Raw genomic sequence first — 27809 nt, 5'->3', positions numbered from 1 at the left:
CAAGAGCGGCCACCGTGATTCCGGAGAAGAGCGGTGGCCGTAACCAGGGGAGACAGAAGACAACAGTCAGGTAAGTATATGTTTATTTTCTTCTAAGGGCTGTGAATTAGTTAATTAAATATATTTAGAAAAATGATCACTGTTAAATCATTAACAGATTTAACAGTGATCAAGATGGGAATACCCCTTTAAGTCAAAATTTGCCAGGGGGATTAATAATTATGGCCAGCACTGTATATAGTAGCTTGTAACACTTTTTGTCATAAATGGCTTAAAAGCCGGGCTATCATTGCTGAACCCAGTGATTGGCTGTAGTAGTGATGTAGTGTGCACAGAACATCACAACTGCAGCCAGAAGGACCAGCAGCAGCAGCGAGGACTGGAGTACAGCGCAGGAAGCAGCAGGAAAGGAATAACTATGGCTTCTATTGTTATTTTAGACCATTTACAGTGGCTGCTAGTTTTTATTTAACTTGTACAACCCCTTTAACATCCAAAAAGAACAGTTTTCCGGACATCTCATAACACCCATCTTAATTCAAATAGGCAATTTACAGTAAAAGTACAAAAAAATTAAGAAATGAATAAAACAAACCATTTCAACTACTTCAACTTCAGCATTTAAGCGGAGATGATACAGGAACATCTGGAGATCTTTTTTCATCTGAATACTGTTATCATCCATTTGGGCAACAGTGAAAATCCGCATCCTGCACTTTCTCCATACCTTTGAAAATAACAGCAATGATAAATAATGGTGATAATCTATAGAAAATTTGCTAATGTAACCATTCAAAAGTGTCGCTATATCAATTCTCTTAGCTTTATTGCACTTTGTCCTAAGTATATTTTTCTATTCTGGTGTATTTTTCTCATGTTTAAAGGGGTTCTCCGGGCTTTTTATATTGATGACCTATCCTCATTGCTCATGCTGTACCCTATCTCCACTCCTTTCTGTGGCCAGCACCTCCCTTGCTACTCCAATTGACAAGGCCAGGTAGCGGCAAAGCAGTGAAGATGGAGCTGGACACAGAAAGGAGTGTACCTAGGGTGCAATAAGAGCAATGGTGACGCCCTCCTTGCACTAAAGGGCTAATTTGAATATTAAAAAATATTTTAAATCAGGTGAAGCACAGCTGTGTATCTATGCAAACAGTTTGAGAGGGAGGTCTCTAGTAACAGATTTCCTTTAACCACTACCAGGTCAGGTCATTTACCCCTACTTATTGACCAAGCCTAATCTTGCAAATCTGACATGTGTCACTTTATGTAGTAATAACTTTGGAACACTTACTTATCCAAGCCATTCTGAAAATGTTTTCTCATGACACACTGTACATGAAGTACAATGTGTCATGAGAAAACATTTTCAGAATGGCTTGGATAAGTGTAGTCATAAATTTGAGTCGATATGTTTTACCTTTATTTATTAAAAAAAATCCCAAATTTACAGAAATTTGTTATTAACATTCACCATATGTCTACTTTACATTAGTACTGTTTTGTAAATGGCATTTTATTTATTTTTTATATTATATTTTTATTCATTTCCAAAACTGACTTTTAGAACCAAATCAGTTTTGTAAGTCACTTGGAGGGACTTACATAAGAAAAGCACACCTCTAAAATTATTCAAAACTCATTTTAGAAACTTTTCTAATCCTTTAGGCTGGGTTCACACTTGAGCGTTGCGCAAACGCGCGTTTTACGCGCATTTTTATGCGCGTTTTTGTAATAGTAAACGCGCGTTTGACGCGCGTTTGTGTGATTCACTACAGTGTCCTATGGCCACAAACGCCCCAAAAGTCGCTCATGTACTTTTTGGAGCGTCGGGCGTTTTACAGCGCGATCGTACGCGCTGTAAAACGCCCAAGTGTGAACCATTCCCATAGGGAATCATTGGTTTCTCCTTGTTGAGCGTTTTACAGCGCGTAGGAACGCGCTGTAAAACGCTCAGGTGTGAACCCAGCCTTAGGTGTTACAAAGGAATTAAAGCAAAATCATGGTGGAATTTAAAAATGTAATTTTTTCCCAGAATTCACATTTAAATGCATTTTTCCTCCTGTAACACAGCAAATGTCAACAGCAAAATGAAACTTTTTCTTTGCAGTTTACACCTCATATGTTGTCACAAACTGCTGTACTGTCACACAGCAAGGTTCAGATGGGAAGGAGAACCATATGGTTTTTAGAGAGAGGATTTGGGTATAATGGTTTTTGGGTGCTATGTCATATTTAAAGAGACCCTGAGGTACCCCTACAGTGGAAACCCCCCAAAAATGACCCAATTCTGGAAACTACACCAAAGGAGTTTTACAAGGGATGTAGTGAGGACTCTGACCTAAAAGTTGTTTCATATAATTTAGAAACACTTGGCTTTGAAAATCTAATATATATATATATATATATATATATATATATAAAAAATCGATTTTATTTTATTTTTTACAATAAAATGTTACTTTAGTCTATAGTTTTTCATTATCACGAGGGGTAATAGGGAAAAATCACCCCCATAATTTGTTACCTTTTTTTCTTTTGAACACGGCAACATCCCATATTTTCTCATGGCAGATTTTGCTGGAATGGTTTTCGGGTCTTCACGTTTAAAGAGAACCAAAACATAAAGCAATCTAGCTGCACCAGACTGAAAATTAAAATCATCTTATTTAAACATTAAAAAGTCACAGGTACCGGCAGTGAGTGCAAATGACACATTTCAATTGACTAATCGATCTCAACAACAATCATGTTATGATTAAGATTGCTTAGTCGATTGAAACGCGGCTTTTATATGTTGTAACTAAAGCAGAAGGAGATTTACATTTTCATTCTGGTGGAGTTGGATTGCTTTTTGTTTTTGTTCTATTGCCTACACATGATGGAGTGGAATCCGTGCACCTGGAACATCCCTTGGCTACATATACTATTTCACATTTGAAGAGACCCTAAAGGTACCCCTACAGTGGAAACCCCAAGAAGTAACATTTTGGAAATTACACCCCTCAAGAAATTTATCGAGGGATTGTCATTCGTATTTTGACGCCACAGGCCTTTGCTGTAACACTTTGCTGTGAAACATTTAATTTCTTCCAATAAAGATTAAATGATTTAACCCCAAATTTTTCATTTTCACAAGTGGTAATAGGGATTTTGGTACATCATTTTCCTGATTACAACAATCATCAACTGCTTTCGGGCACACTGTGGGATTCAGACAAGAAAGAGCACCATATGCATTTGAGGTCCCATGGCATTTGACATCATCTGCCTCAGACATGACATGTCCCCCAGAGCCAGTGCCATCAGCCCCCAAGCCCAATGGCATTTGCCATCATCTGCCTCAGACATGACATGTCTCCCAGAGCCAGTGCCATTAGCCCACAAGCCCCATGGCATTTGCCATCATCTGCCTCAGACATGACATGTCCCCCAGAGCCAGCATTGCAGGACCTGACGTCACACACAGTGTGAGCCAGCGGGCTGACGCTGTGTGCACACCAGGCCCTGGCCAGTCCAGTGTGGTGCGGACTTGGGAGCCGGAGCCACGGAGCGGTGAGAAGCTTCTTCAATACACTACCGCTCCGTGGTCATGCGATATGGACAAAATCTGTATCGTTGAACAGATTCATATCATGCATATCGCATATATCGTCCACCCCTAACTGTATGTCCGTTATATCTTGTGATACAGCCTCGGTGTTGTCCATTGCTTAGTTACCAGCCCTAAGGCCCCTTTCACACGGGCGAGAAATCCGTGCGGGTGCAATGCGTGAGGTGAACACATTGCACCCGCACTGAATCCGGACCCATTCATTTCTATGGGGCTGTGCACATGAGCAGTGATTTTCACAATTGTGTGTTTTTCACGCAATGCAGGCACCATAGAAGTGAATGGGGCTGCGTGAAAAATCGCTCGCATCCGCAAGCAAGTGCGGATGCGGTGCAATTTTCACGCATCGTTGCTAGGAGATGATCGGGATGGGGACCTGATCATTATTATTTTTCCTTATAACATGGTTATAAAGCAAAATAATAGCATTCTTAATACAGATTGCTTAGTAAAATAGGGCTGGAGGGGTTAAAAAATAAATAAATAAATATACAAAATAATTTAACTCCCCTCATCCACTTGTTCGCACAGCCCGGCTTCTCTTCTGTCTTCTTATTTGCTGTCCAGGAGGAAAAGGTTCTGTGGGGACGTCACTGCGCTCATCAAATTGTCCGTCACACGATCCATCACCATGGACGTCACCACAGGTCCTTTTCCTCAAAGAAGAAGAAAGAAGAGAAGCCGGGCTGCGCGAACAAGTGGATTAAGGGGAGTTAAATGTATTTATTTATTAATTTTTTAACCCCTCCATCACTATTTTACTAAGCATTCTGTATTAAGAATGCTATTATAAGGGAAAATAATAAAATCTACAGAACACCTAACTCAAACTCGAACTTCTGTGAAGAAGTCCTGGTTCGGGTCTGGGTATCAAACATGCAGATTTTTCTCACGCGCGTGCAAAACGCATTAAAACGCTTTGCACCCGCGGGGAAAAATCACGCATGTTCCAGCAATGCACCCACAATGCCCATGTGAACCCAGCCTTACAGTGACATCATGCTTCTCCTGCACGATCTGCATATTACTCATGCGGGACCTTCTGCTGTCTCGTTGCTATGCACGTCACTGTGGTACCACCCTTTAGAATGACAACATTCTTTCTCTACTGGCCATCTTACCGCCACTCAAACGGGACCTTTGTTCCTGCATGATGACTGGCACATGCGATTCATCATGATGCCAAAAACTGCCTATGCCACGTTCTTGTTAGAAGTGATGCACATGGAAATCACTTGCATTAAGTTTCGACCATCTATATTACATCTGTATTGAGTGCATCTATACTTCTATATGGATTTGTATAATCCTCACAATTGCATGATTAGTCTAATGAGGTGAGATACACACCTTCTTTGGGTACTTATCTAAGGAATACTATGGACACTATCACAATGCTTGAGATTCATCAAAACTAGTGTAAAGGAAATTGTTGCCCATAGCAACCAATCAGATTCCACCTTCACAGCACCTTTAGAAAATGAAAGGATGAATCTGGTTGCTATGGGCAAATAAGCCAGTGTTTCTTTACACCAGCTTTGATAAATCTCCCCCTTTAAAATGAAACATCACTATGTTTGCTGCTAGTTGGTGAATAAAATAATACTTGTTTGAAGTGGACGAGTGCTGCAGATTTTCTATCTTCATTCACCTGACGGGGTACATCATGTGATATTTTTAGAAAGCTGGTTGATGCGAACGTGGCGATACCAAATACAATAAATGGCTTGATAAGGGGAAAGGAACTATTTTTTACACTTGGAATACAGCCCCCAACAAAGGCTGTACAGCACTGTACAATCTCAGTGCAGAGTTGATCTGGGTCTGATAAGACCCCGGCAGCCAATGAAGAATCAAGACCCCCAGCGGTCACATGACTGCTGGGACTGGATCCAGGAAGCAACATAGCACTTCCTGATCTCTATACAGAGGGCTAGTTTACCAGAGTGTATAGAGTCACAGAGAAGGCACGGATGTTGATGGGTCTCAGCACTTGTTCTGTCTTCTCCTGTTGCTCTCCAAGCACTGAGACCTGTTACCTGTGCCTGCGCTGTATCTCCTGCTCTCAGAACTTGATCAGTGTATCTCCTCCTGCACTGGGCAAGCACCAAGACCAGCAGATATTGCGTGGAAGAATGACAGATATTAGCACTCGGAGAGCAGCAGGGAAACACAATACCTCATGTATAGATCCAATCCAGGGGAAAGGACTAAAGGTGAAGAGGTAAAACAAAATGGTGCTTCAAGGGCTTTAGTCAGGCCCTCAGTCGTCCATTTAGGTCATTAGCATATGACAAAAAAATGTGTTTTTCTCAACAATGGGGCCACAGATATTCATAATACACTGCGTTCCAATAATCCAAATTTATTACTGTACGTGTGAGATACACGCTTTAGATACTGCTGTGCTATTCTGGTATTTAAGAAAAACACCCATTTTGGGCAAAATACTTAATTTGCGGCCTTGTCTGCATCTGTCAGTGGGAAATTCAAGCGTTATATACTGCTGTCATATTCTGTTAGTAAAAAAAAACCACTCATTTTGGGCAAAGTACTTAATACTGCAGCCTTTGCTGCATCTGTGATTGTTAAAAACAAGCTTGAAATACTTCAATAATTTTCTGGGTTTTAAAAGACACCTATTTTTGGCAATACCCTCCATTTGGGGCATCTGCCGCATTAGTCAGTGTGCAATTTGAACTAGAAATAAAGCAATAATTTTCTGGGTTAAAAAAAAAAAACACCCATTTTGGGCAAAATGCTAAATTTTACAGCCCTTGCTGTGTCTGTACGTGTGAAATTCGAGTGTTATATACTGCTGTCATATTCTGTTATTCAAAAAAACAACCATTTTGGGCAAAATACTACATTTTATAGCCCTTGCTGCATCTGTACGTGTGAAATTCAAGCGTTATATACTGCTGTCATATTCTGTTATTAAAAATACACCCATTTTGGGGCAAAGTACTTAATATTGCAGCCTTTGCTGCATCTGTGATTGTTAAAAACAAGCTTGAAATACTTCAATAATTTTCTGGGTTTTAAAAAACACCCATTTTTTGCAATACCCTTCATCTGGGGCATCTGCCAAATTAGTCAGTGTGCAATTTAAGCTAGAAATACAGCTATAATTTTCTGGGTTTTAAAAGACACCCTTCTTGGGCAAAATACTAAATTTTACAGCACTTGCTGCATCTGTACGTGTGAAATTCAAGCGTTACATACTGCTGTCATATTCTGTTATTCAAAAAAACAAAAATTTTGGGCAAAATACTAAATTTTACAGCCCTTGCACACCACCTCATTCAAAGAGTTTTCTTTATTTTCATAACTATGAAAATTGTAGATTCACACTGAAGGCATCAAAACTGTGAATTAACACATGTGGAATTATATACATAACAAAAAAGTGTGAAACAACTGAAAATGTGTCATATTCTAGGTTCTTCAAAGTAGCCACCTTTTGCTTTGATTACTGCTTTGCACACTCTTGGCATTCTCTTGTTGAGCTTCAAGAGGTAGTCACCTGAAATGGTTTTCACTTCACAGGTGTGCCCTGTCAGGTTTAATAAGTGGGATTTCTTGCCTTATAAATGGGGTTGGGACCATCAGTTGCCGCCTTGTGGAGAAGTCAGGTGGATACACAGCTGATAGTCCTACTGAATAGACTGTTAGAATTTGTATTATGGCAAGAAAAAAACAGCTAAGTAAAGAAAAACGAGTGGCCATCATTACTTTAAGAAATGAAGGTCAGTCAGTCCGAAAAATTGGGAAAACTTTGAAAGTGTCCCCAAGTGCAGTCACAAAAACCATCAAGCGCTACAAAGAAACTGGCTCACATGCGTACCGCCCCAGGAAAGGAAGACCAAGAGTCACCTCTGCTGCGGAGGATAAGTTCATCAGAGTCACCAGCCTCAGATCGCAGGTTAACAGCAGCTCAGATTAGAGACCAGGTCAATGCCACACAGAGTTCTAGCAGCAGACACATCTCTAGAACAACTGTTAAGAGGAGACTGTGTGAATCAGGCCTCCATGGTAGAATATCTGCTAGGAAACCACTGGTAAGGACAGGCAACAAGCAGAAGAGACTTGTTTGGGCTAAAGAACACAAGGAATGGACATTAGACCAGTGGAAATCTGTGCTTTGGTCTGATGAGTCCAAATTTGAGATCTTTGGTTCCAACCACTGTGTCTTTGTGCGAAACAGAAAAGGTGAAGGTATGGACTCTACATGCCTGGTTCCCACGTGAAGCATGGAGGAAAAGGTGTGATGGTGTGGGGGTGCTTTGCTGGTGACACTGTTGGGGATTTATTTAAAATTGAAGGCATACTGAACCAGCATGACTACCACAGCATCTTGCAGCGGCATGCTATTCCATCCGGTTTGCGTTTAGTTTGACCATCATTTATTTTTCAACAGGACAATGACCCCAAACACACCTCCAGGCTGTGTAAGGGCTATTTGAACATGAAGGAGAGTGATGGGGTGCTGCCTGCGCCAGATGACCTGGCCTCCACAGTCACCGGACCTGAACCCAATCAAGATGGTTTGGGGTGAGCTGGACCGCAGAGTGAAGGCAAAAGGGCCAACAAGTGCTAAGCATCTCTGGGAACTCCTTCAAGACTGTTGGAAGACCATTTCAGGTGACTACCTCTTGAAGCTCATCAAGAGAATGCCAAGAGTGTGCAAAGCAGTAATCAAAGCAAAAGGTGGCTACTTTGAAGAACCTAGAATATGACATATTTTCAGTTGTTTCACACTTTTGTTATGTATATAATTCCACATGTGTTAATTCATAGTGTTGATGCCTTCAGTGTGAGTCTACAATTTTCATAGTCATGAAAATAAAGAAAACTCTTTGAATGAGAAGGTGTGTCCAAACTTTTGGTCTGTACGGTACGTTTGAAATTCAAGCGTTATATACTGCTGTTGTAACATCCCGAAGTATGTTAGGCTACTTTCACACTAGCGTTCGGCTGTCCGCTCGTGAGCTCCGTTTGAAGGGGCTCACGAGCGGACCCGAACGCTTTCGTCCAGCCCTGATGCAGTCTGAATGGATGCGGATCCGCTCAGACTGCATCAGTCTGGCGGCGTTCAGCCTCCGCTCCGCTCGCCTCCGCACGGACAGACGGACAGCTGAACGCTGTTTGCAGCGTTTGGGTGTCCGCCTGGCCGTGCGGATCCGTCCAGACTTACAATGTAAGTCAATGGGGACGGATCCGTTTGAAGATGCCACAATATGGCTCAATCTTCAAGCGGATCCGTCCCCCATTGACTTTACATTGAAAGTCTGGACGGATCCGTCCGAGGCTATTTTCACACTTAGCTTTTATATGCCAAAATAATGCAGACGGATGCGTTCTGAACGGAGCCTCCGTCTGCATTATTATGATCGGATCCGTTCAGAACGGATCCGATCGAACGCTAGTGTGAAAGTAGCCTTACTAAACTCTATTTCCCTGCTACATCATGTCAGTTGTATATTTATTCTCATCTTGTGTAATCTAACATTGCATTTCCCTGTATATGTATTTTGCAGGCCTGTTTCATATGTTATGCTGTAATTTCCATGTGCACCAGTTAAGTTAGTGTACCAGCCACACCTGCCAGGGGCAACACCTCCAGAACTACAGATCTCCAGGAAGAACCATCCCCTGCGAGCAGTCCTGCGAGTACATATTCAGTCCAGGAGAAGCCAAAATTCCTCCTCAGCTAGTCAGGCCCGCACTAAGCAGAAGACAGACAGAGCAGAAGATAAATACCTGCCAGATTCTCCAGGCATATAGAATAGGAGCAGAAGAGATATTAATACCTGCCATACATTGCCAATACCTGCTGGGACCTAAAGACTATTGCTGTAACTCGTATGGATTTCGGTTGCCATCCAGTAAAGACAAGTTGCATTACACTTCAAGTCTGGATCTCATTCATTCCTCAATTACTCCTATTAACAACACTCATTTTATTGCAAGCGAGCCAGGATCCAGAAGTCCAGCCATACCAAGGTAGAAGACACCGTTGACACTACACAGAGACATTATCCCCCTCTGGCATTCCTCACCTAGTATGTGAGTTATAACATCTTAAAGGGCCCTGCTACAGTACCTGCGCAGGCTGCAATTGGCGTCACGAACAAACTATACATTTACAGTCATGTGAAAAAATTAGGACACCCTTTGAAAGCATGTGGTTTTTTGTAACATTTTTAATAAAAGGTTATTTCATCTCCGTTTCAACAATACAGAGAGATTAAAGTAATCCGACTAAACAAAGAAAACTGAAGAAAAGTCTTTTCAAGATCTTCTGTAAATGTCATTCCACAAAAATGCCTATTCTAACTGAGGAAAAAGATAGGACACCCTTCCCCCTAATAGCGAGTGTTACCTCCTTTGGCTGAAATAACTGCAGTGAGACGGTTCTTGTAGCCATCTACCAGTCTTCGACATCGGTCTGAGGAAATTTTACCCCACTCCTCAATGCAGAACTTTTTCAGCTGTGAGATGTTTGAGGGGTTTCTTGCACGTACAGCCCTTTTCAAGTCACCCCACAGCATCTCAATGGGATTCAAATCTGGACTTTGACTTGGCCATTCCAGGACTCTCCATTTCTTCTTTTTCAGCCAATCTTTGGTTGATTTACTAGTATGTTTTGGGTCATTGTCATGTTGCATGGTCCAGTTCCGCTTCAGCTTTAATTTTCTAACTGATGGTCTCACATGTTCTTCAAGCACCTTCTGATACACAGTAGAATTCATCGTGGATTCTATGATGGTGAGCTGACCAGGTCCTGCTGCAGCAAAGCAGCCCCAAACCATGACACTTCCACCTCCATGCTTCACAGTTGGTATGAGGTTCTTTTCTTGGAATGCTGTGTTTGGTTTACGCCAAACATGTCCTCTGCTGTTGTGTCCAAATAATTCAATTCAATCTGTCCAAAGAACATTATTCCAGAAGTCCTGGTCTTTGTCAACTTTATCTCTGGCAAATGTCAGTCTGGCCTCGATGTTTCTCTTGGAAAGCAAAGGTTTCCTCCTTGCACACCTCCCATGCAAGTTAAACTTGTACAGTCTCTTTCTGATTGTAGAGGCATGTACTTCTACATCAACAGTAGCCAGAGCCTGCTGTAGTTCTCGAGATGACACTTTAGGGTTTTTGGAGACCTCTTTTAGCATCTTGCGGTCTGCTCTTGGGGTGAACTTGCTGGGGCGACCAGTCCTGGGCATGTTGGTAGTTGTTTTGAAAGCCCTCCACTTGTAGACTATCTTCCGGACAGTGGAATGGCTGATTTCAAAATCTTTTGAGATCTTTTCACCATGGTGCTCACTCTCACTTCAACAGTCAGGAGCACACCAAACTAAATGTCTGAGGTTTAAATAGGGCAAGCCTCATTCAACATGCAGAGTAACGATCTACTAATTATGTGCACCTGGTGTGATATACCTGTGTGAGATCTGAGCCAATTTAAGAGGGAATACATGTGAGGGTGTCCTATCTTTTTCCTCAGTTAGAATAGGCATTTTTGTAGAATGACATTTACAGAAGATCTTGAAAAGACTTTTCTTCAGTTTTCTTTGTTTAGTCGGATTACTTTAATCTCTCTGTATTGTTGAAACGGAGATGAAATAACCTTTTATTAAAAATGTTACAAAAAACCACATGCTTTCAAAGGGTGTCCTAATTTTTTCACATGACTGTATATACTCATATCCTGACCCACTGCACCACTGGCAATTATATCATATTCTATTATTCAAAAAAAAAACACCCATTTTCGGCAAAATACTACATTTTATAGCCCTTGCTGCATCTGTACGTGTGAAATTCAAGCGTTATATACTGCTGTCATATTCGGTTATTAAAAATACACCCATTTTTGGGCAAAGTACTTAATATTGCAGCCTTTGCTGCATCTGTGATTGTTAAAAACAAGCTTGAAATACTTCAATCATTTTCAGGGTTTTAAAAAACACCCTTCTTGGGCAAAATACTCAATTTTACAGCCCTTGCTGCATCTGTCAGTGTGAGATACACGCTTTAGATCCTGCTGTGCTATGACATGATTTAAATGTCATAAAGATGTAATTTTTTAGTTTTTCAATTAAACTCATGGATGGTATTGTGTCTCAGGGCTCTTTGGATCACTAAAATCAATCTCAAACACCTGTGATAATTAGTTTGTGAGGCAAGCCCAGTTAAAGGAAAACTACTTAAAGAGGACCTATCACCTGAAAATGAAAGTTAAACTAAAGATATAGCCTCACTTACATGCCCCTGGTATTGCTTATTCAGCCATTCATTTTTCAATCAGTGCCCCCGTTTGTCCCCCCGGAATATTTGCCGCCTTGTATGCTAATGAGCCATTCGGCTCAACTGGGTGGGCTTTCAAAAGTTCTCCCGGGCGTGTCATTCTTCTCCCTGGCACGGAGCGCATCCAATCAGCGTGCTCCGCTCTTAGCCAGGGAGAAGACGCTCCAGTTCTCGTGAGATGGCGCCGGCTCCAGATGGATGAAATCGCTCCAGTTCTCGCGAGAACTGGAGCGTCTTCTCCCTGGCTAAAAGTGGAGCACGCTGATTGGATGTGCTCCGTGCCAGGGAGAAGAATGACACGCCCGGGAGAACTTTTGAAGGCCCGCCCAGTTGAGCCGAATGGCTAATTAGCATACAAGGCGGCAAATATTCTGGGGGGCAGCGCGGACAAACGGGGGCACTGATTGAAAAATGAATTACTGAATAAGCAATACCGGGGGCATGTAAGTAAGGCTATATCTTTAGTTTAACTTTTATTTGCAGGTGAAAGGTCCTCTTTAAGGACGTTCCACATTATTAGGTAGGCCAGCGGTTTCAAGCAATATGGGAAAGAAAAGGGATTTCTCTGCTGCAGAAAAGTGTCAAATAGCGCAATGCCTTGCTCAAGGTACGAAAACAGTAGATATTTCACGAAAACTTAAAGTGGTCATCGTACTGTGGCTGATTAAGAGCATAGACAGGTCTTTGCAGATAAAGGCATAATGAAGGACCCTCGCCTTACATGTACGGCACTGGTGGACGTGACTTAAGGACGAGCGCCGTACATGTACGGTGGGCTGATCGGCCGAGTGCAGGAGCTGCGCACACCCGATCAGCAGCACAGACCCGGCAGTCACTGACAGCCAGGCCCTTGCTGCATACGCCACCATGGGTGAAAACACCAATGCCAGCGTGTTAACCCCTTGTATGCCGCAGCCAAAATTGAAAGTGGCATACAGAGGGTTGGCGGAGGGTACGGGTGCACTCCGCTTCCTCGCCACTGCATAGGCATCGGAGCTTGCCTTCTATGGAAACCTATGAGATCCAGCCCTTAGGCTGGGTCTCACAGGCATGCTGTCAGCATAAAAGCTGACAGCCAATGCATTACAGTAAAAGAAAACCAGACATATTGGGTATTGCTGCGTCCATATGACCGACTCTACAAAATTAATCACATGATCCACCCCTCACCTGAAAGCCGTAGAAAAAATAAATTAAAAACTGTGCTAAAACAATCATTTTTATGTCACCTTACATCACAAAAGCGATCAAAAAGGCGTATGCCCCCCCAAAATAGTGCCAATCAAACAGTCACCTCATCCCACAAAAAAATTGCCGCTACATAAAACTATCTGGCAAAAAAATAAAAAACTATGGCTCTCAGAATATGGAGACACTAAAACATGATTTTTTTTTTTCCCAAAATGCTTTTATTGTGTTAAAAGTGGAAAAAAAAACTTTTATTATTAGGTATCACTGTGTCCATAACAACGTAACCCCTTAGGTGAACACAGTAAAAAAATAATAAAAAATAAAAGATAAAAACGGTGTCAATAAAGCCATTTTTTGTCACCTTACATCACAAAAAGGCACAGGCGGTCAAGGGCTGCAAAAGCGCCTTGAGGCAATTTAGTTCGCAATTGTAGCGCTATATAAGTTATTCATTCATTCATTCAAAAGTGTAATACCAAGTGATCAAAAAGTCATATGCACCCTAAAATAGTACCAATCAGTCATCTTATCCTGCAACAAATGAGACCCTACATAAGACAATTGACCAAAAAAAACTATGGCTTTCAGAAAATGGAAAAAAAAAGTTGTCATATTTGGTATCGTCACGTCCGTAACAAAATGCTCTATAAAAATAACACATTATCTAACCTGTCAGATGAACATTGTAAATAACAATAATAAAAACAGTGCCAAAACAGCTATTTTTTGTTACCTTGCCTCACAAAAAGTGTAATATAGAGCAATCAAAAATCCTATGTACCCTAAAATAGTACCAACAAAACTGCCACCTTATTCCATAGTTTCCAAAATGGGATCACTTTTTTGGAATTTCTACTCTACAGGTGCATCAGGGGGTCTTCAAATGTGACATGGCAACTTACAATTATCCCAGTGAAATCTGCCCTCCAAAAAACATACAGCACTTTACGACCACATATGGGGTGATTCTGTAAACTATCAGCCACAGGTACCAGGTAATAAATATTGACTACCAGGTAATAAATATTGAGTTTTGTTTAGCTGTTAACCATTGCTTTGTTTCTGGAAAAAAATGAATTAAAATGGAAAATCTGGCCAAAAAGTGAAATTCTGAAATTTCAACTACATTTTCCTTTAATTCTTGTGGAACACCTAAAGGGTTAAAGTTTGTAAAATCTGTTTTGAATACCTTGAGAGGTGTAGTTTCTAAAGTGGGGCCATTTAGGGGTGGTTTCTTTTATGTAAGCCCCTTAAGACCTGAAAAGGTCCTTAAAAATTGGGTTTTGGAAATTCTTAAAAATTGTAAGATTTGCTTCTAAACTTCATCATTTATAAAATGATCCAAACATGAAGTAGACATATGGGAAATGTAAAGTAATAACTATTTCAGGAGGTATCCCTATCTGTTTTAAAAGCAGAGAAATTAAAAATGTGAAAATTGCGAATTTTTCAAAATTTTTGTAACTTTTTTTTATATAAATAAAAATGAAATATTGATTCAAATTTACCACTGTCATGAAGTACAATATGTGACGAAATCTCAGAATGGCTTGGATAAGTTTTAAAGTTATCACCACATAAAGTGACATGTCAGATTTGTAAAAAATTGCCTAGTCCTTAAGGTGAAAAATGGCAAGGTCCTGAAGGGGTTAAGAGAGTAGCTGCTAAAATACCATTACAAAGCAGCAAACAGGTATTTGAGGCTGCCGTTGGAGTCCCACAAACCTCAAGATGTAGGTTCCTGCAGAGGCTTGCAGTTGTGCATAAACCTACTATTCGGCCACCCAGACATACATGAAGACTAATTTTTAAACAGTCCTCCCCTGACCTCAGCCCTATTGAGAACCGTTGGAGTATCCTCAAGCAAAAGAGGGTGTGAAGCAATTCACATCAAAAACAACATTTCTGGGAGGAATACAATGGATCCTGCAATAAAATTCAAGCAGAAAATCTCCAAAAACCCAGGCAAATTATTCAGTCTTCCCTGTCTGTTACAATACATCCCAAATGCACTAAACTCAATATTGCAAGTGCAGGTGGCATATATGGTGTATTTGTGGGGAGAAGGCTAAGTAATGTGTTTGGAGTTATTTTGTCTGGTCACATGACCCTCCATCAGTGGCCACTATATGGACAGGTCTCCTGTGTGGACACCACAGAATATTTGCCCAACAAGGAGGCATGACTTATGAAATAAGGCAAATGGCACAGAAAATAAACAAAGGCTATATTAGTAATTGTCATATTACATAATCTTACATACACATTGGTCAACAGTAGCTAGAAAGTGGCCAACCCCTTTAAGGACACTTGAGGTTGAAACATGTAAGTATACCTCTGTACCGTTATGTTGGGCGGTTTACCACATGGAATAAAGAGATTTTATTAAGCAGTGGTAGACATCTTTTTCTACATTCATCTTCTCCTCCAAGGTGGGGTTGGTGGAGTGGAGGAGGGAGAATCATTTGAAGGACAGATACTCTCCATCTCTAATTTTCCCATGGTTAGTAGCGGTTTTTGAGGGCTTAAATGACTGGGATAGAAGTTAATTATGAAATATAAAAACTATTAAACTCTATTATTGTAAATAACACTCCATTAGATGGTAGAAATCGGTCTCTGTAATGCCACCTAAAAGGTCAGTGCCCTGTAAGCCAATATCAACCCCATTAAAAGTATGGATGAAATTTAAAGTTCTTAAATTAGACCTCATGAAGTAATGAATCACTTCTATATTACTGAAATATGTGGAAAAATTAAACAGACACCTTATGTTGGCGCAACAGAAAAGGCAGCAGCATCAGCATTCCACCATCATGAACAATCCACCACACATCAATATTTCCTTCAGCAAAACGCTCCTGATTGGTAGGGAATGTATCTATATTTTTGGCCACAAGTAAAGCTTGTTGAGCTGTTGTTGCATCTCGTACAGTATCTGTGGAAATAGTAAAAAAAATTAGTGTTCCCTATTAAGTGAATAGTGGTGGCCTGGTTATGTAATACCAATGGATAATTAATCCATCACTTACTCATTTTGAGTTCTCTATGGCATTTAAACACTGGCTACAATCAACGTAGTTTTACTATACAGGTGTCACTAACACAAATTAGTGGGCCACTAATGGTTAAAAATTGCTGTTCTATTATATCTTTACATTAGAGCTTTATTTTTCTGATCTTTAGCTCCTGCATGGACAGAGAAAATGGCTACCTTCTTTAAGGGTCCATTCACACGTCCGTTGTTTCTTTCCTGATCTGTTCCGTTTTTTGCTGAACAGATCTGGACCAGATCTGGACCCATTCATTTTCAATGGGTCCTGAAAAAAAATCTGACATTGTGCTGAACAGATCAGGAAACAGATCAGGAAACAAACAACGGACGTGTGAATGGATCCTAAAGGGAATTTGCTGTATACTGTTTATACTTGTAGCTCCATACCAACAGTATACAGCAGGCACTTTGGATAACTGTCATTTAATGTATTTAAGTAAGAATTAAAAAAAAAACTGTCTCTAAAAGTGTTCCCTTAGGGTACTTTAATACTAGCGTTTTTAGAATCCGACAGGCTGTGTACAATCGGAAAGGCTTTTTTCTCAGATCCGTTAGACGGATCATCCGGTATAATCCGGAATAACAGATCCGGTATTTATATTTTTCAAAGATCAAAAGCCCGGCGCATGCGAAGACTGGAAAGCCAAATCCGGCGATGCGCCAATTTCCGGAACACTCGATACCGGATCCAGAATTAATACATCTCTATGGAAATGAATGCCGTGTGGTATTGTTCTGTGATTTTGGACGGAAAAAATACCTACAAGGGACGGAACGGAAGACATCCTGATGCATACTGAATGGATTGCTTTCCATTCAGAATGCATTAGGACAAAACTGATGCATTTTTTAATGGTATTGAGACCCTTTACCAGATTTCAAAACCGGAAAAGAATAACGCTAGTGTGAAAGTACCCTTAGAGGCTACGAAACTTCAATCTTCAGTGCTCTAATTAGTTTTTTTTTCTATATTTTGGTTCTCAGGCTGTCTCTGGTCTCCCTGCCTCAGACTCCATCAATCTGCCTTGCATGTCGTATGCTCCTTACTGCATTCCCCCCTCTATTTTCTGAGCGTGTCTCTGGCTAGCGCTGGAAAGATTAGGAAGACATACAGGGCTACAGCAATCAGCATTGAAAATACACAGTAACAAAAGTACAAATACTAGTTGGCACCGATTGCTGCAGCCTTTCTCCTCTTTAACGTCTTAGCGCTAACCAGAGAGGTGCTGGGAAGATACAGCCATGCACTGCTGCCAGAGATCGTAACTGGCAGCAGATAAAATGCAGTATGGAGAATATAATATTAGTTTTGTAGTAAAAATAAATAAATCAGACATGCAAGGCAGGGGTAGTGAGGCTGGGGCAGGGAAAGCAGATGAAGGCTGAGAATCCTGTCTCTGCAGCTTACAGTTACCTATTGAACACTGAAAACTGAATTACCTTAGCAACACTCAAAGGGTTGCTTAGGAACCAATTCAGAGGCTGTTTTATAATAAAATGTAACATAATCCCTTAATAGAGTATATTAGAAAAATTTTAAATCACTGCCCCTACACATTACAAAAAATAAATGAACTGACAGGTACACTTTAAAGTGGAATTGCATTTTAATTTATTATAATGTGTAGGGGCAGTTAGCGTGTTTTTGTAATATATTTATATTTGGAATTACATATGTACACTTTTATTGGAAAGCTGCACGTAAAGTGTTTCCTCAGCAATGCTTTGCTTTGTTAGGTCTCTTTCACATGAGCAAGTTTTCTGTCCAGGTGATGCGTGAATCAAACACATAGCACTGAATCCTGACCCATTTATTTCAATGGGTCTGTGTACATGAGCGTGGTTTTGCACGCATCATTTCTGCATTCAGGAAAAATCGTAGCATCTTCTATATTCTGTGGTTTTCACACAGCTCTGATTCCATGTAAGTGAATGTGGCTTGCGTGAAAAACTGATTGCACCTGCATGGAAAACACTAAAACACTGAATGCAATAGCAGACAAAACTGACTGAATTTGAATGCAAAACCATCAGCTTTTTTCCTGAACAGATCCTGACACAACAGATCCATATCATTTGTGTGAAAGAGGCCTTATGGAAAATCCGCCTTTACGTCTACTGAAGTGTGAAGACTAGTAACTATAAGCTGCAGAGGCAGACATGATTTTACAAGTTTCCTTTGATATACTGCTAGTGCTTATTGCTGACAGCAGTGCTCCCATCTTGCTAGCAGCAGATCAAATAGGTGAGAAAACGTATAAAATCATTAGTATTAGGCTAGTTTCACACATGCGGCATAGCAATCCAGAACAGCCTGCTTGAGTTCTCTGGATCCAGCATAGCCGGATAGTGTAGTGGACCCCACTGATTATAATGGGAACAGTCAGGATCTGGATGCCCCCTGGCATAAAATGACAGGGGGCATCCATAAAATGACAGGATTTGGCTAGTCAAAAATAGCTGCACGCAATGCGTCTTCTCTGGCCGAATCCTGACATTTATACTAGGGAGTAGTGAGATCCCCACTGGTTCCTATTATAGTCTATGGGGTCCGGCAGGCAAGCACCACTATCCGGCTATGCCGGATCCAGAGAACTCCGACAGGCTATTCTCTGCTGGTACAGCCTGCTGGATTGCTGTGGCGTATGTGTGAAAGTAGCCTTACAAATACACTTACAGTCACTACCCAACACATGTAAAAAAATAATGTAATTATGGAGTTACAGAATAGGGATTTAGACTGATCAATCACCTTTTAAGAATACCCCTAAAGCTCCTATGAGGACTGTGCCTAGTAAAATCTATTATCAGCAAAGTAAGAAATCGCCTTTAATCTGACAACTTAAAAGTAAATGTCAATAATACTATGGAACACTTAAAACTATAATAGGTTTAAACTACTTTTTTTTAAAGGGGTTCTCCAGGAATAAAAAAAAAGAAAAGAAAATACTTAAATATTATTTTATAATAAATATATTCACAAATACCTTTCATTACTTAGAATAGCTTGTTTTATCTAGGGAACAATGATTAGGACAGCTACCTAGGACAGCTACCATTTTATTTCTCCTATCAGTACACACAAAACCTTTCCTAATCACATAGGAGGAAAATGTACTTCACCACCATAGTGCTGCCTCATCCTCCTCCCCGCTCTGCTTGTCAGGAATCATGATCCTGAATAAAGGTTGAATCTCTGTGGCAATGGAGATGATGAGGAGACTGAGAGGAGGGTGAGGTGTTGCTAATGAGCAGCAGTCTCCATTACCAAAGCAACACATTACCACAGTCTGTAATGTCTGTCCTCTCTGTACTTAAGGTCTCCTCGTGAACTAAATTCCCTAGAAATTCAGCTTATTATCTATATTCAGGATCATAATCCCTGACAATTAGAGCAGAGAGGAGGATGAGGCAGCTCTTTACTTCAGTGTTGTAAAGTAACTTGTCCACATGTGTGATCAGGACAGGTTTTGTGTGAACTGATGGGACAGCAGCCATTTTGTTTACCCTGATTTCTCCCCAGACAAAACGAGCCATTATAAATAATGAAAGGTATTTGAGAATATATTTATAAGAAAGTAATATTTAAGCATTTTCATTTTCTTAATTCCTGGAGAATCCCTTTAAGTATACGGCCAGGACTTTCCCCAAGTCCATTCCTTCAAATCTACAACACTATCACATCTTTAATATTTAGACATTTCTTGCAGAATTTTACAAACTGTAAACTAAGCCAGGACACAACAAACAAAAATCAGAACCCACCAACAAAAGGTTTCCAGCTGTAAGGATTGTTCGGCTGTTTCCATGAGTGGGGCCAAGCCATTAGTACAGTGTTGTGCTTCATGGCCCCAAGACCAGCTGCCTGAATCAAGTGTGACATCCCATCACGAACACTGGGAGACACAACTAACTGACAAAATCCTTTTGTCTTTTCAGAAGTCATTAAAGCTTTTACATTCTGCGGCAAAAATGGAACATGTACAGAATTAATAACAGGATTTAATCCTTTCAGCCCCAAGTGGTTTTCCATTTTTCAGTCACACACCCTCCCACAGCCAAAATGTTTTTGTTCTGTTCACATAGCCGTATGAGGGTTTGTTTGTAGGACTAGTTGCACAATGGTATAATATTTTATTGCATAAAATGTAGCTGGAATCTGGAAAAAATAAATTACAAGTGGCGTGGAATTGGAAAAAAAATACATAATTCATAATTTTATGGGTTTCATATTTACGTTGTTCCCAATGCACTAAAACTGTGCCTTTCATTCTCCAGGTTAGTATGATTACAGCAATACCACATTTGTATAGTTTCGTCTACGGAGCAGTTTTAGGGCTCATTTTTTGTGGGGTGATCTGTAGTTTTCAGCTATACTATTTTGTAGTGTGTGACTTTTTGATCACTTTCTATTAAAATTTTTGGGGAAGGTGAATTGATAATTTATTTATTTTTTTCCATTATGGTGTTCACCGAAGGGGACAAATACTTTTATATTTTAATTGTTCAGGCATTTTGGGATGTGGCTGCGCAAATTATCTTTATTTATTTTTTATTTATTTTTGTTATGGGTAAGGGGAGGAGTGATTTAAATTTTTATATATATTGCCAGAAAAATGTGCGATTTCGCAGGCAAAGTCATTTTTTTTAAAAGTTTTGTTAACCTTTTTTAAGCCCCCTAGGGGATCTGAACAAGTGATCACTTATCCCATGCACTACTGTGATCCAATACAATAGTGAATGCATCCAAAAGAATATATCTGTGATCGGCATGGTAGCCTCCAGCAGATTATAGCCAATCAATACCAACAAATGGCACACCCAGAGAATGATGCCACAGATGCCATGAGAACAAATGACCATGGCATCTCAAGGGTTAAATGTCTACAATCAGCATTATCTCCAACTGCAGACATTAGACTCAGGTGTCTGCTGTGTGAAACATCTTTAAAGTGCTGACATCTGCCATAGAGGATAGAGGTTGTTATGTGTCACTTTCCTGTTCATTGTGATATATTATGTGGATAGATATGTGGCTGGTGATGCCCTAGGATTTGTTTATCCAGTATTAATATTATGATGGAGTAAGGCATGACAGTTTTGATAACCCTTACATCTTCATGTTATATCGCTACCTGTATACACAAAAGAGTGATGCCACGTACACTGACACCATTTCAGTGTTAAAATTATTATTGAAGGTGACTGTATATGACGTGACTTAGTAGCCTCCCTACATTTATTTATGAATGTATGTGCTTTTTAAAAAACTTAAAGATTGTAAAATTTTTAAGGACTTTAGTATTACTTTTTAGTTTGTGGTGGAGTATGTTAGTATAATAGAGTTGTCTAGTTACTAAGAAGTGTTACGATTAGTGGATCTAACAACAATGTTAATCCTTTAAGGACCCATGACGTAGCTGGGTCTGATCCCTAAACATGGCGCCCGCTCGCACGTGCAGCGGGCGCCTTAACCGCGGGCTTTAAGCTATTCGAAATAGCCAAAAGGCTGATCGCATACATCTTACCCTTCAGATGCCGTGGTCAAATGTGACCATGGCATCTCCGAAGACCGGAATGGGAAGTCGCGCACTTCCGGTCCGGTAACAGCTTTACCCGGCCGAGATCGGGGAATATGTTACCTTGCGCTAATTGACCAAAGCCTCAAGCAGGCTTCAGAGTCAATTAGTTGTATATATCAATACAGGCCACTAGGTGGCAGCCTTGTATTGATATAGTGCAAATTAAGTTTTCAATGATGGCTATTTAGCAATCACTGAATACTATGGGCAAATGAATGATTGCCAGTTATTGTCACCCAAGGTGACTTAAAAAAATAAAATAAAAAAATAATGTTTTTACAAATATAAGAAACAAATTTAGTTCAAATCACCCCCCTTTCCTTAAAATATAAATAAAATTCTTAACCGATAAAAAAAAATAAACATCATGGGCATCACCACGTGCGAAAATGTCCATACTATTAAAATATAACAATATTATTGGCACACAGGAAATGGCGTAGTGGGGGGGAAAAAAACCAGGCAATTTGCCATTTTTTTTTCACTTCAACTACCCAATAATTTTATTTATTTTTTATAAAAAGTGATCAAAAAGTCGCACACACTTAAAATTGGTATCACTAAAAAGAACAGATCGTCCTGCGAATAATGAGCCCTCACACAGCTACAAAAAAGTTATAGGGGTCATAATATGGTTCTGAAAAAAAGTAATAATTTTTTTCAGTCATAAAATGCAAGAAAGATTATACAAGTGTGGTATCGTTGGAACCGTACTGACCTGGAGAATGAAGATAACAGGTCAATTTTACTGCATAGTGTACAGTGTAAAAAACTAAACAAAAAAAACTATATCAGAATTGCGTTTTTCCCAATTCTACCCCATTTGAAATTTCTCTCCTGCTTCCTACTACATGTAAATGGAGCCATTAGAAAGTACAACTTGTCCTGGAAAAAATAAGCCCTCATAAGGCTATGTGAATGGAAAAATAAAAAAGTTAGGATTATGGGAAGGCGGGGAGTGAAAAATGAAAACGCAAAAATGGAAAATCCCAGGGTCCATAAGAGGTTAATTATGAAATAACCATGTAAACAAGGTCAATTCTATAAGAAAAATATTAAGCATTCTCATTATAGCGGCCTTGCATTATATTGTGTGAGGGATCAAAGCAATTAACTGCAGAGAATGTATATTGTATTATTGAGTAAAACCATACAAGACATCTCAGGATGATTGTACTTACTTCTTCGCCTTTTTGTGCTTCTACATGCTTATCCAGAAAAGTCCCTTGCAGCACAGAACCAGCAATTGTTAATCCTTTGCCGGCCTTCAGTTGAGTAGTTAGTGAAAGAAGTCGGGGATGCTTCACATTCTGCTCAGAGTCAAGGTTTACCAACACCAATATCTGAGGTCTGAAATAAAGGGAAGACATTCAGATAAGGCCTCTCAAAGCAAAATTTAGGACTCTGTTCTCTAGAAGATTTTAGCAAAATTTACTTGAATGAAACAGATGCTTCCATAGATATGGTGCTCACACTGAACACCATATTTTTCGATTTGTTAATACTACAAAACTCACATAAATACATTAATAAATCTCCCCCTAAATCTCCTGCTTATTATTACACTTATTAACATTGAAATTGTAGCACTAAAACCCCTTTCACACGGGCGAGTTTTCCGCGCGGGTGCAATGTGTGAGGTGAGTGTATTGCAGCCGAGCTGAATCCGGACCCATTCACTTTAAGCACTTCAGCCCCGCTAGCTAAAACCCCCTTCATGACCAGAACACTTTTTACACTTCGGCACTACACTACTTTCACCGTTTATCGCTTGGTCATGCAACTTACCACCCAAATGAATTTTACCTCCTTCTCTTCTCACTAATAGAGCTTTCATTTGGTGGTATTTCATTGCTGCTGACATTTTTACTTTTTTTGTTATTAATCGAAATGTAACGATTTTTTTGCAAAAAAATGAAATTTTTCACTTTCAGCTGTGAAATTTTGCAAAAAAAACGACATCCATATATAAATTTTTCGCTAAATTTATTGTTCTACATGTCTTTGATAAAAAAAAAATGTTTGGGCAAAAAAAAAAAAATGGTTTGGGTAAAAGTTATAGCGTTTACAAACTATGGTACAAAAATGTGAATTTCCGCTTTTTGAAGCAGCTTTGACTTTCTGAGCACCTGTCATGTTTCCTGAGGTTCTACAATGCCCAGACAGTAGAAAAACCCCACAAATGACCCCATTTCGGAAAGTAGACACCCTAAGGTATTCGCTGATGGGCATAGTGAGTTCATAGAACCTTTTATTTTTTGACACAAGTTACCGGAAAATGATGACTTTAATTTTAATTTTTTTTTTTCTTACAAAGTCTCATATTCCACTAACTTGCGACAAAAAATAAAAAATTCTAGGAACTCGCCATGCCCCTCACGGAATACCTTGGGATGTCTTCTTTCCAAAATGGGGTCACTTGTGGGGTAGTTATACTGCCCTGGCAATTTAGGGGCCCAAATGTGTAAGAAGTACTTTGCAATCAAAATGTGCAAAAAATGGCCTGCGAAATCCGAAAGGTGCACTTTGGAATATGGGTCCCTTTGCCCACCTTGGCTGCAAAAAAGTGTCACACATCTGGTATCGCCGTACTCAGAAGAAGTTGGGGAATGTGTTTTGGGGTGTCATTTTACATATACCCATGCTGGGTGAGAGAAATATCTTGGCAAAAGACAACTTTTCCAATTTTTTTATACAAAGTTGGCATTTGACCAAGATATTTTTCTCACCCAGCATAGGTATATGTAAAATGACACCCCAAAACACATTCCCCAACTTCTCCTGAGTACGGCGATACCACATGTGTGACACTTTTTTGCAGCCAAGGTGGGCAAAGGAGCACATATTCCAAAGTGCACCTTTCGGATTTCGCAGGCAATTTTTTACACATTTTGATTGCAAAGTTCTTCTCATACATTTGGTCGCCTAAATTGCCAGGGCAGTATAACTACGCCACAAGTGACCCAATTTTGGAAAGAAGACACCCCAAGGTATTCCGTGAGGGGCATGGCGAGTTCCTAGAATTTTTTCTTTTTTGTCGCAAGTTAGTGGAATATGAGACTTTGTAAGGAAAAAAGAAAAAAAAAGAAAAATCATCATTTTCCGCTAACTTGTGACAAAAAATAAAAAATTAGAGGAACTCGCCGTGCCCCTCACGGAATACCTTGGGGTGTCTTCTTTCCAAAATGGGGTCACTTGTGGCGTAGTCTGGGCGTAGCATTCACTTGTGGCGTAGCATTCAGACGTCCGTATGATTTTTACGGATCCACTGATACATGGATCGGATCCGCAAAACACATGCGGACGTCTGAATGGAGCCTTACAGGGGGGTGATCACCCATATAGACTCCCTGATCACCCCCCTGTCATTGATCACCCCCCCTGTAAGGCTCCATTCAGACGTCCGTATGATTTTTACGGATCCATGGATCGGATCCGCAAAACACATGCGGACGTCTGAATGGAGCCTTACAGGGGGGTGATCAATGACAGGGGGTGATCAGGGTGATCACCCCCCCTGTAAGGCTCCATTCAGACGTCCGTATGATTTTTACGGATCCATGGATACATGGATCGGATCCGCAAAACACATGCGGACGTCTGAATGGAGCCTTACAGGGGGGTGATCAATGACAGGGGGGTGATCAATGACAGGGGGTGATCAGGGAGTGTATATGGGTGATCACCCGCCTGTCATTGATCACCCCCCTGTAAGGCTCCATTCAGACGTCCGCATGTGTTTTGCGGATCCGATCCATGTATCCGTGGATCCGTAAAAATCATACGGACGTCTGATTATATGGGGTGATCATGGGTTTATAAGGGGTTAATAAGTGACCGGGGGGGGGGGGGGGGTGTAGTGTAGTGTGGTGTTTGGTGCGACTGTACTGAGCTACCTGAGTCCTCTGGTGGTCGATCCTAACAAAAGGGACCACCAGAGGACCAGGTAGCAGGTATATTAGACGCTGTTATCAAAACAGCGTCTAATATACCTGTTAGGGGTTAAAAAAAAATCCGCGCCTGTGTGCGCGCGTTCACAGGAAATCCCGGCCCTCGCGAGATGACGCGTATATGCATCGTCGTGCGCAGGGCTGCCGCCTCCGGACCGCACATCTGCGTTAGGCGGTCCGGAGGCGGTTAATGGGGCTGTTCAGATGAGCTGTGATTTTCTCGCATCACTTGTGCGTTGCATGAAAATCGCAGCATGTTCTATATTCTGAGGTTTTTTTTTTCAAATCAGATCATTTTTATTAGATTTTTCGGAAAATCACAAAAATACAAAGGAAAACAGTCTGCACAATATACATGCAACTGTTGATGACAAAAATACCATAGCATTACAGGATCAGACAAATAGTTACTTTCATGAGTATCCCAAGTAACCAACCATGGTGCAAGTAGATAAAATCATGTAATCTAGTTACAGAGTATACCTGGTACAGAACCGCATCTCCCATCTAATAATGTAAACAGAGGACCCTCCCTCCCTACCCAACTAAAGCCCACTACCCCCCATCCCCCCTACCCGAGCGATGGAGTGGATCTGAACTCCAAAATTGGTCGTCTTATTAACATATCAAAGGCATAGCCATTGGTATACTCCTCCTATCAGTTTAGCAGACCTCTTCACACCCGACCTACGTACACCATCATACAGCATACGTCCAGACCTAAATAGGATAGAGGAGATAAAAGGCACGCAGAAACAAGACCTGTGCCACTACCTACCCCACCGTTCGACTACGAGGAGAGGCTAAACCGGACACTGTACCCTGCAGTTCTCCCATTTATCCCATATTTTGTTAAACTTCACAACACAGTTTCTTTTAACATACACACCTTTCGCTAAGCGTAATATATCTGACATTCTATTGAGGAATTCTCTAGTCGGAGATTGAGGTCTAAGCCAATATCTAGCTATTCGTTTCCTAGCCTGAAATAGCAGACGCTGTACTCCCAGACGGTGATGTCAATTTTTGATGTCCAATATCCCGACCACACATGCTCTTGGTCCAGGCGGAACCGTAATATTATATGCATCTTTTATTAGGGCTAGAACCGCGGACCAAAAGTTCCGGATCTCCGCACAATCCCAGAACATGTGTAACAAGGATGCAGGACCCCTGCCACATCTAGGACAATCCGCATCCTCCCAAACACCTAACCGGCATAAAAACTCTGGGGTCCTATACACCCTGTGTATTAAAAACAGCTGGGACATATGCTGCCCCTCACAAACTGACAGTTGCGGAGTGAGCGCTAAAAGCGTCTTTCACTGCTCTTCTGAGATTGGCCCGACCTCCTTCTCCCATTTAGATTTGACTGTTAAAACCTCCAGTTTCAGTGATTTCACATACAAGTTCCTGTAGGTAGAGGATACCAGACCGCTCGAGGAACTGGTTGTGAGAAGCTGCTGAAACAGCGGGACCATAGTGCATTTCAACGATACGGATTTAGCCTGTGTCTGAAAGGCATGACGAAGTTGTAGAAATTGATAGAAGGCTGTGCGTGGGAGACGAAATTCAGTTCTCAACTGCTCAAAGGACTTAAAAACGTCAGCACTCTGTAGTTGACATAAATATCTCACTCCTTTGCGCTCCCAGGGTGAAAAGCCATCTAACTGGAACAGTTCAGGAAGGTGCGGATTCCTCCAAATAGGGGAAAACTGCGTAAACCCCTTTACTGATAACAGCGCCCGGCATTTTTGCCAAACCTTGTGCATCATAAAAAGTGTGGTGTGCCCCAACAGCTTACCAACATATCCACTATTCTGCAACCATGCTGCACTTGTCGCTGATAGTCTCGGAATTTCAATCTCTGCAAGATACTGATACAAGGATTCATAATAGGTGTGAAAAACTGACAAAATCTCCTCATCCACCGTGGCAAGAGAACCATCTGCCCTCTGGATAGACAAGATTTTGTATGGCCCCTCCTGGGCTCTAATAACCCTTGCCAGTAGTTTACCAGAACTTTCCCCGCCTCAAAATATTTTTGTTTCACAAAAAACCTGTGATTGTCCGCCGTTTGCAATAAATGCTGCTTCAATCTCGCCTGAGCT

At 40.8% G+C, this 27809-nt stretch overlaps 1 protein-coding gene across 4 annotated transcripts in view; it reads right to left on the bottom strand.

The window, feature by feature from the left end:
* The window catches only part of SLC12A7 (solute carrier family 12 member 7), a 377772-nt gene that overhangs the window by 49814 nt on the left and 300149 nt on the right, over positions 1-27809 (bottom strand). For all 4 annotated transcript variants that reach the window (XM_044293095.1, XM_044293096.1, XM_044293098.1 and 1 more), the window contains exons 17-20: positions 22930-23098; positions 19932-20127; positions 15880-16049; positions 596-727 (exon numbers count right to left, since the gene is read on the bottom strand). In XM_044293095.1, the coding sequence (XP_044149030.1) occupies positions 596-727; positions 15880-16049; positions 19932-20127; positions 22930-23098 (667 nt within the window). The remainder of the gene's footprint in view (positions 1-595; positions 728-15879; positions 16050-19931; positions 20128-22929; positions 23099-27809) is intronic.

This window comes from Bufo gargarizans, chromosome 5, assembly GCF_014858855.1.
Source record: "Bufo gargarizans isolate SCDJY-AF-19 chromosome 5, ASM1485885v1, whole genome shotgun sequence".
Lineage (NCBI taxonomy): Eukaryota > Metazoa > Chordata > Amphibia > Anura > Bufonidae > Bufo > Bufo gargarizans.
This window is presented reverse-complemented; position numbering and strand designations above follow the sequence as displayed.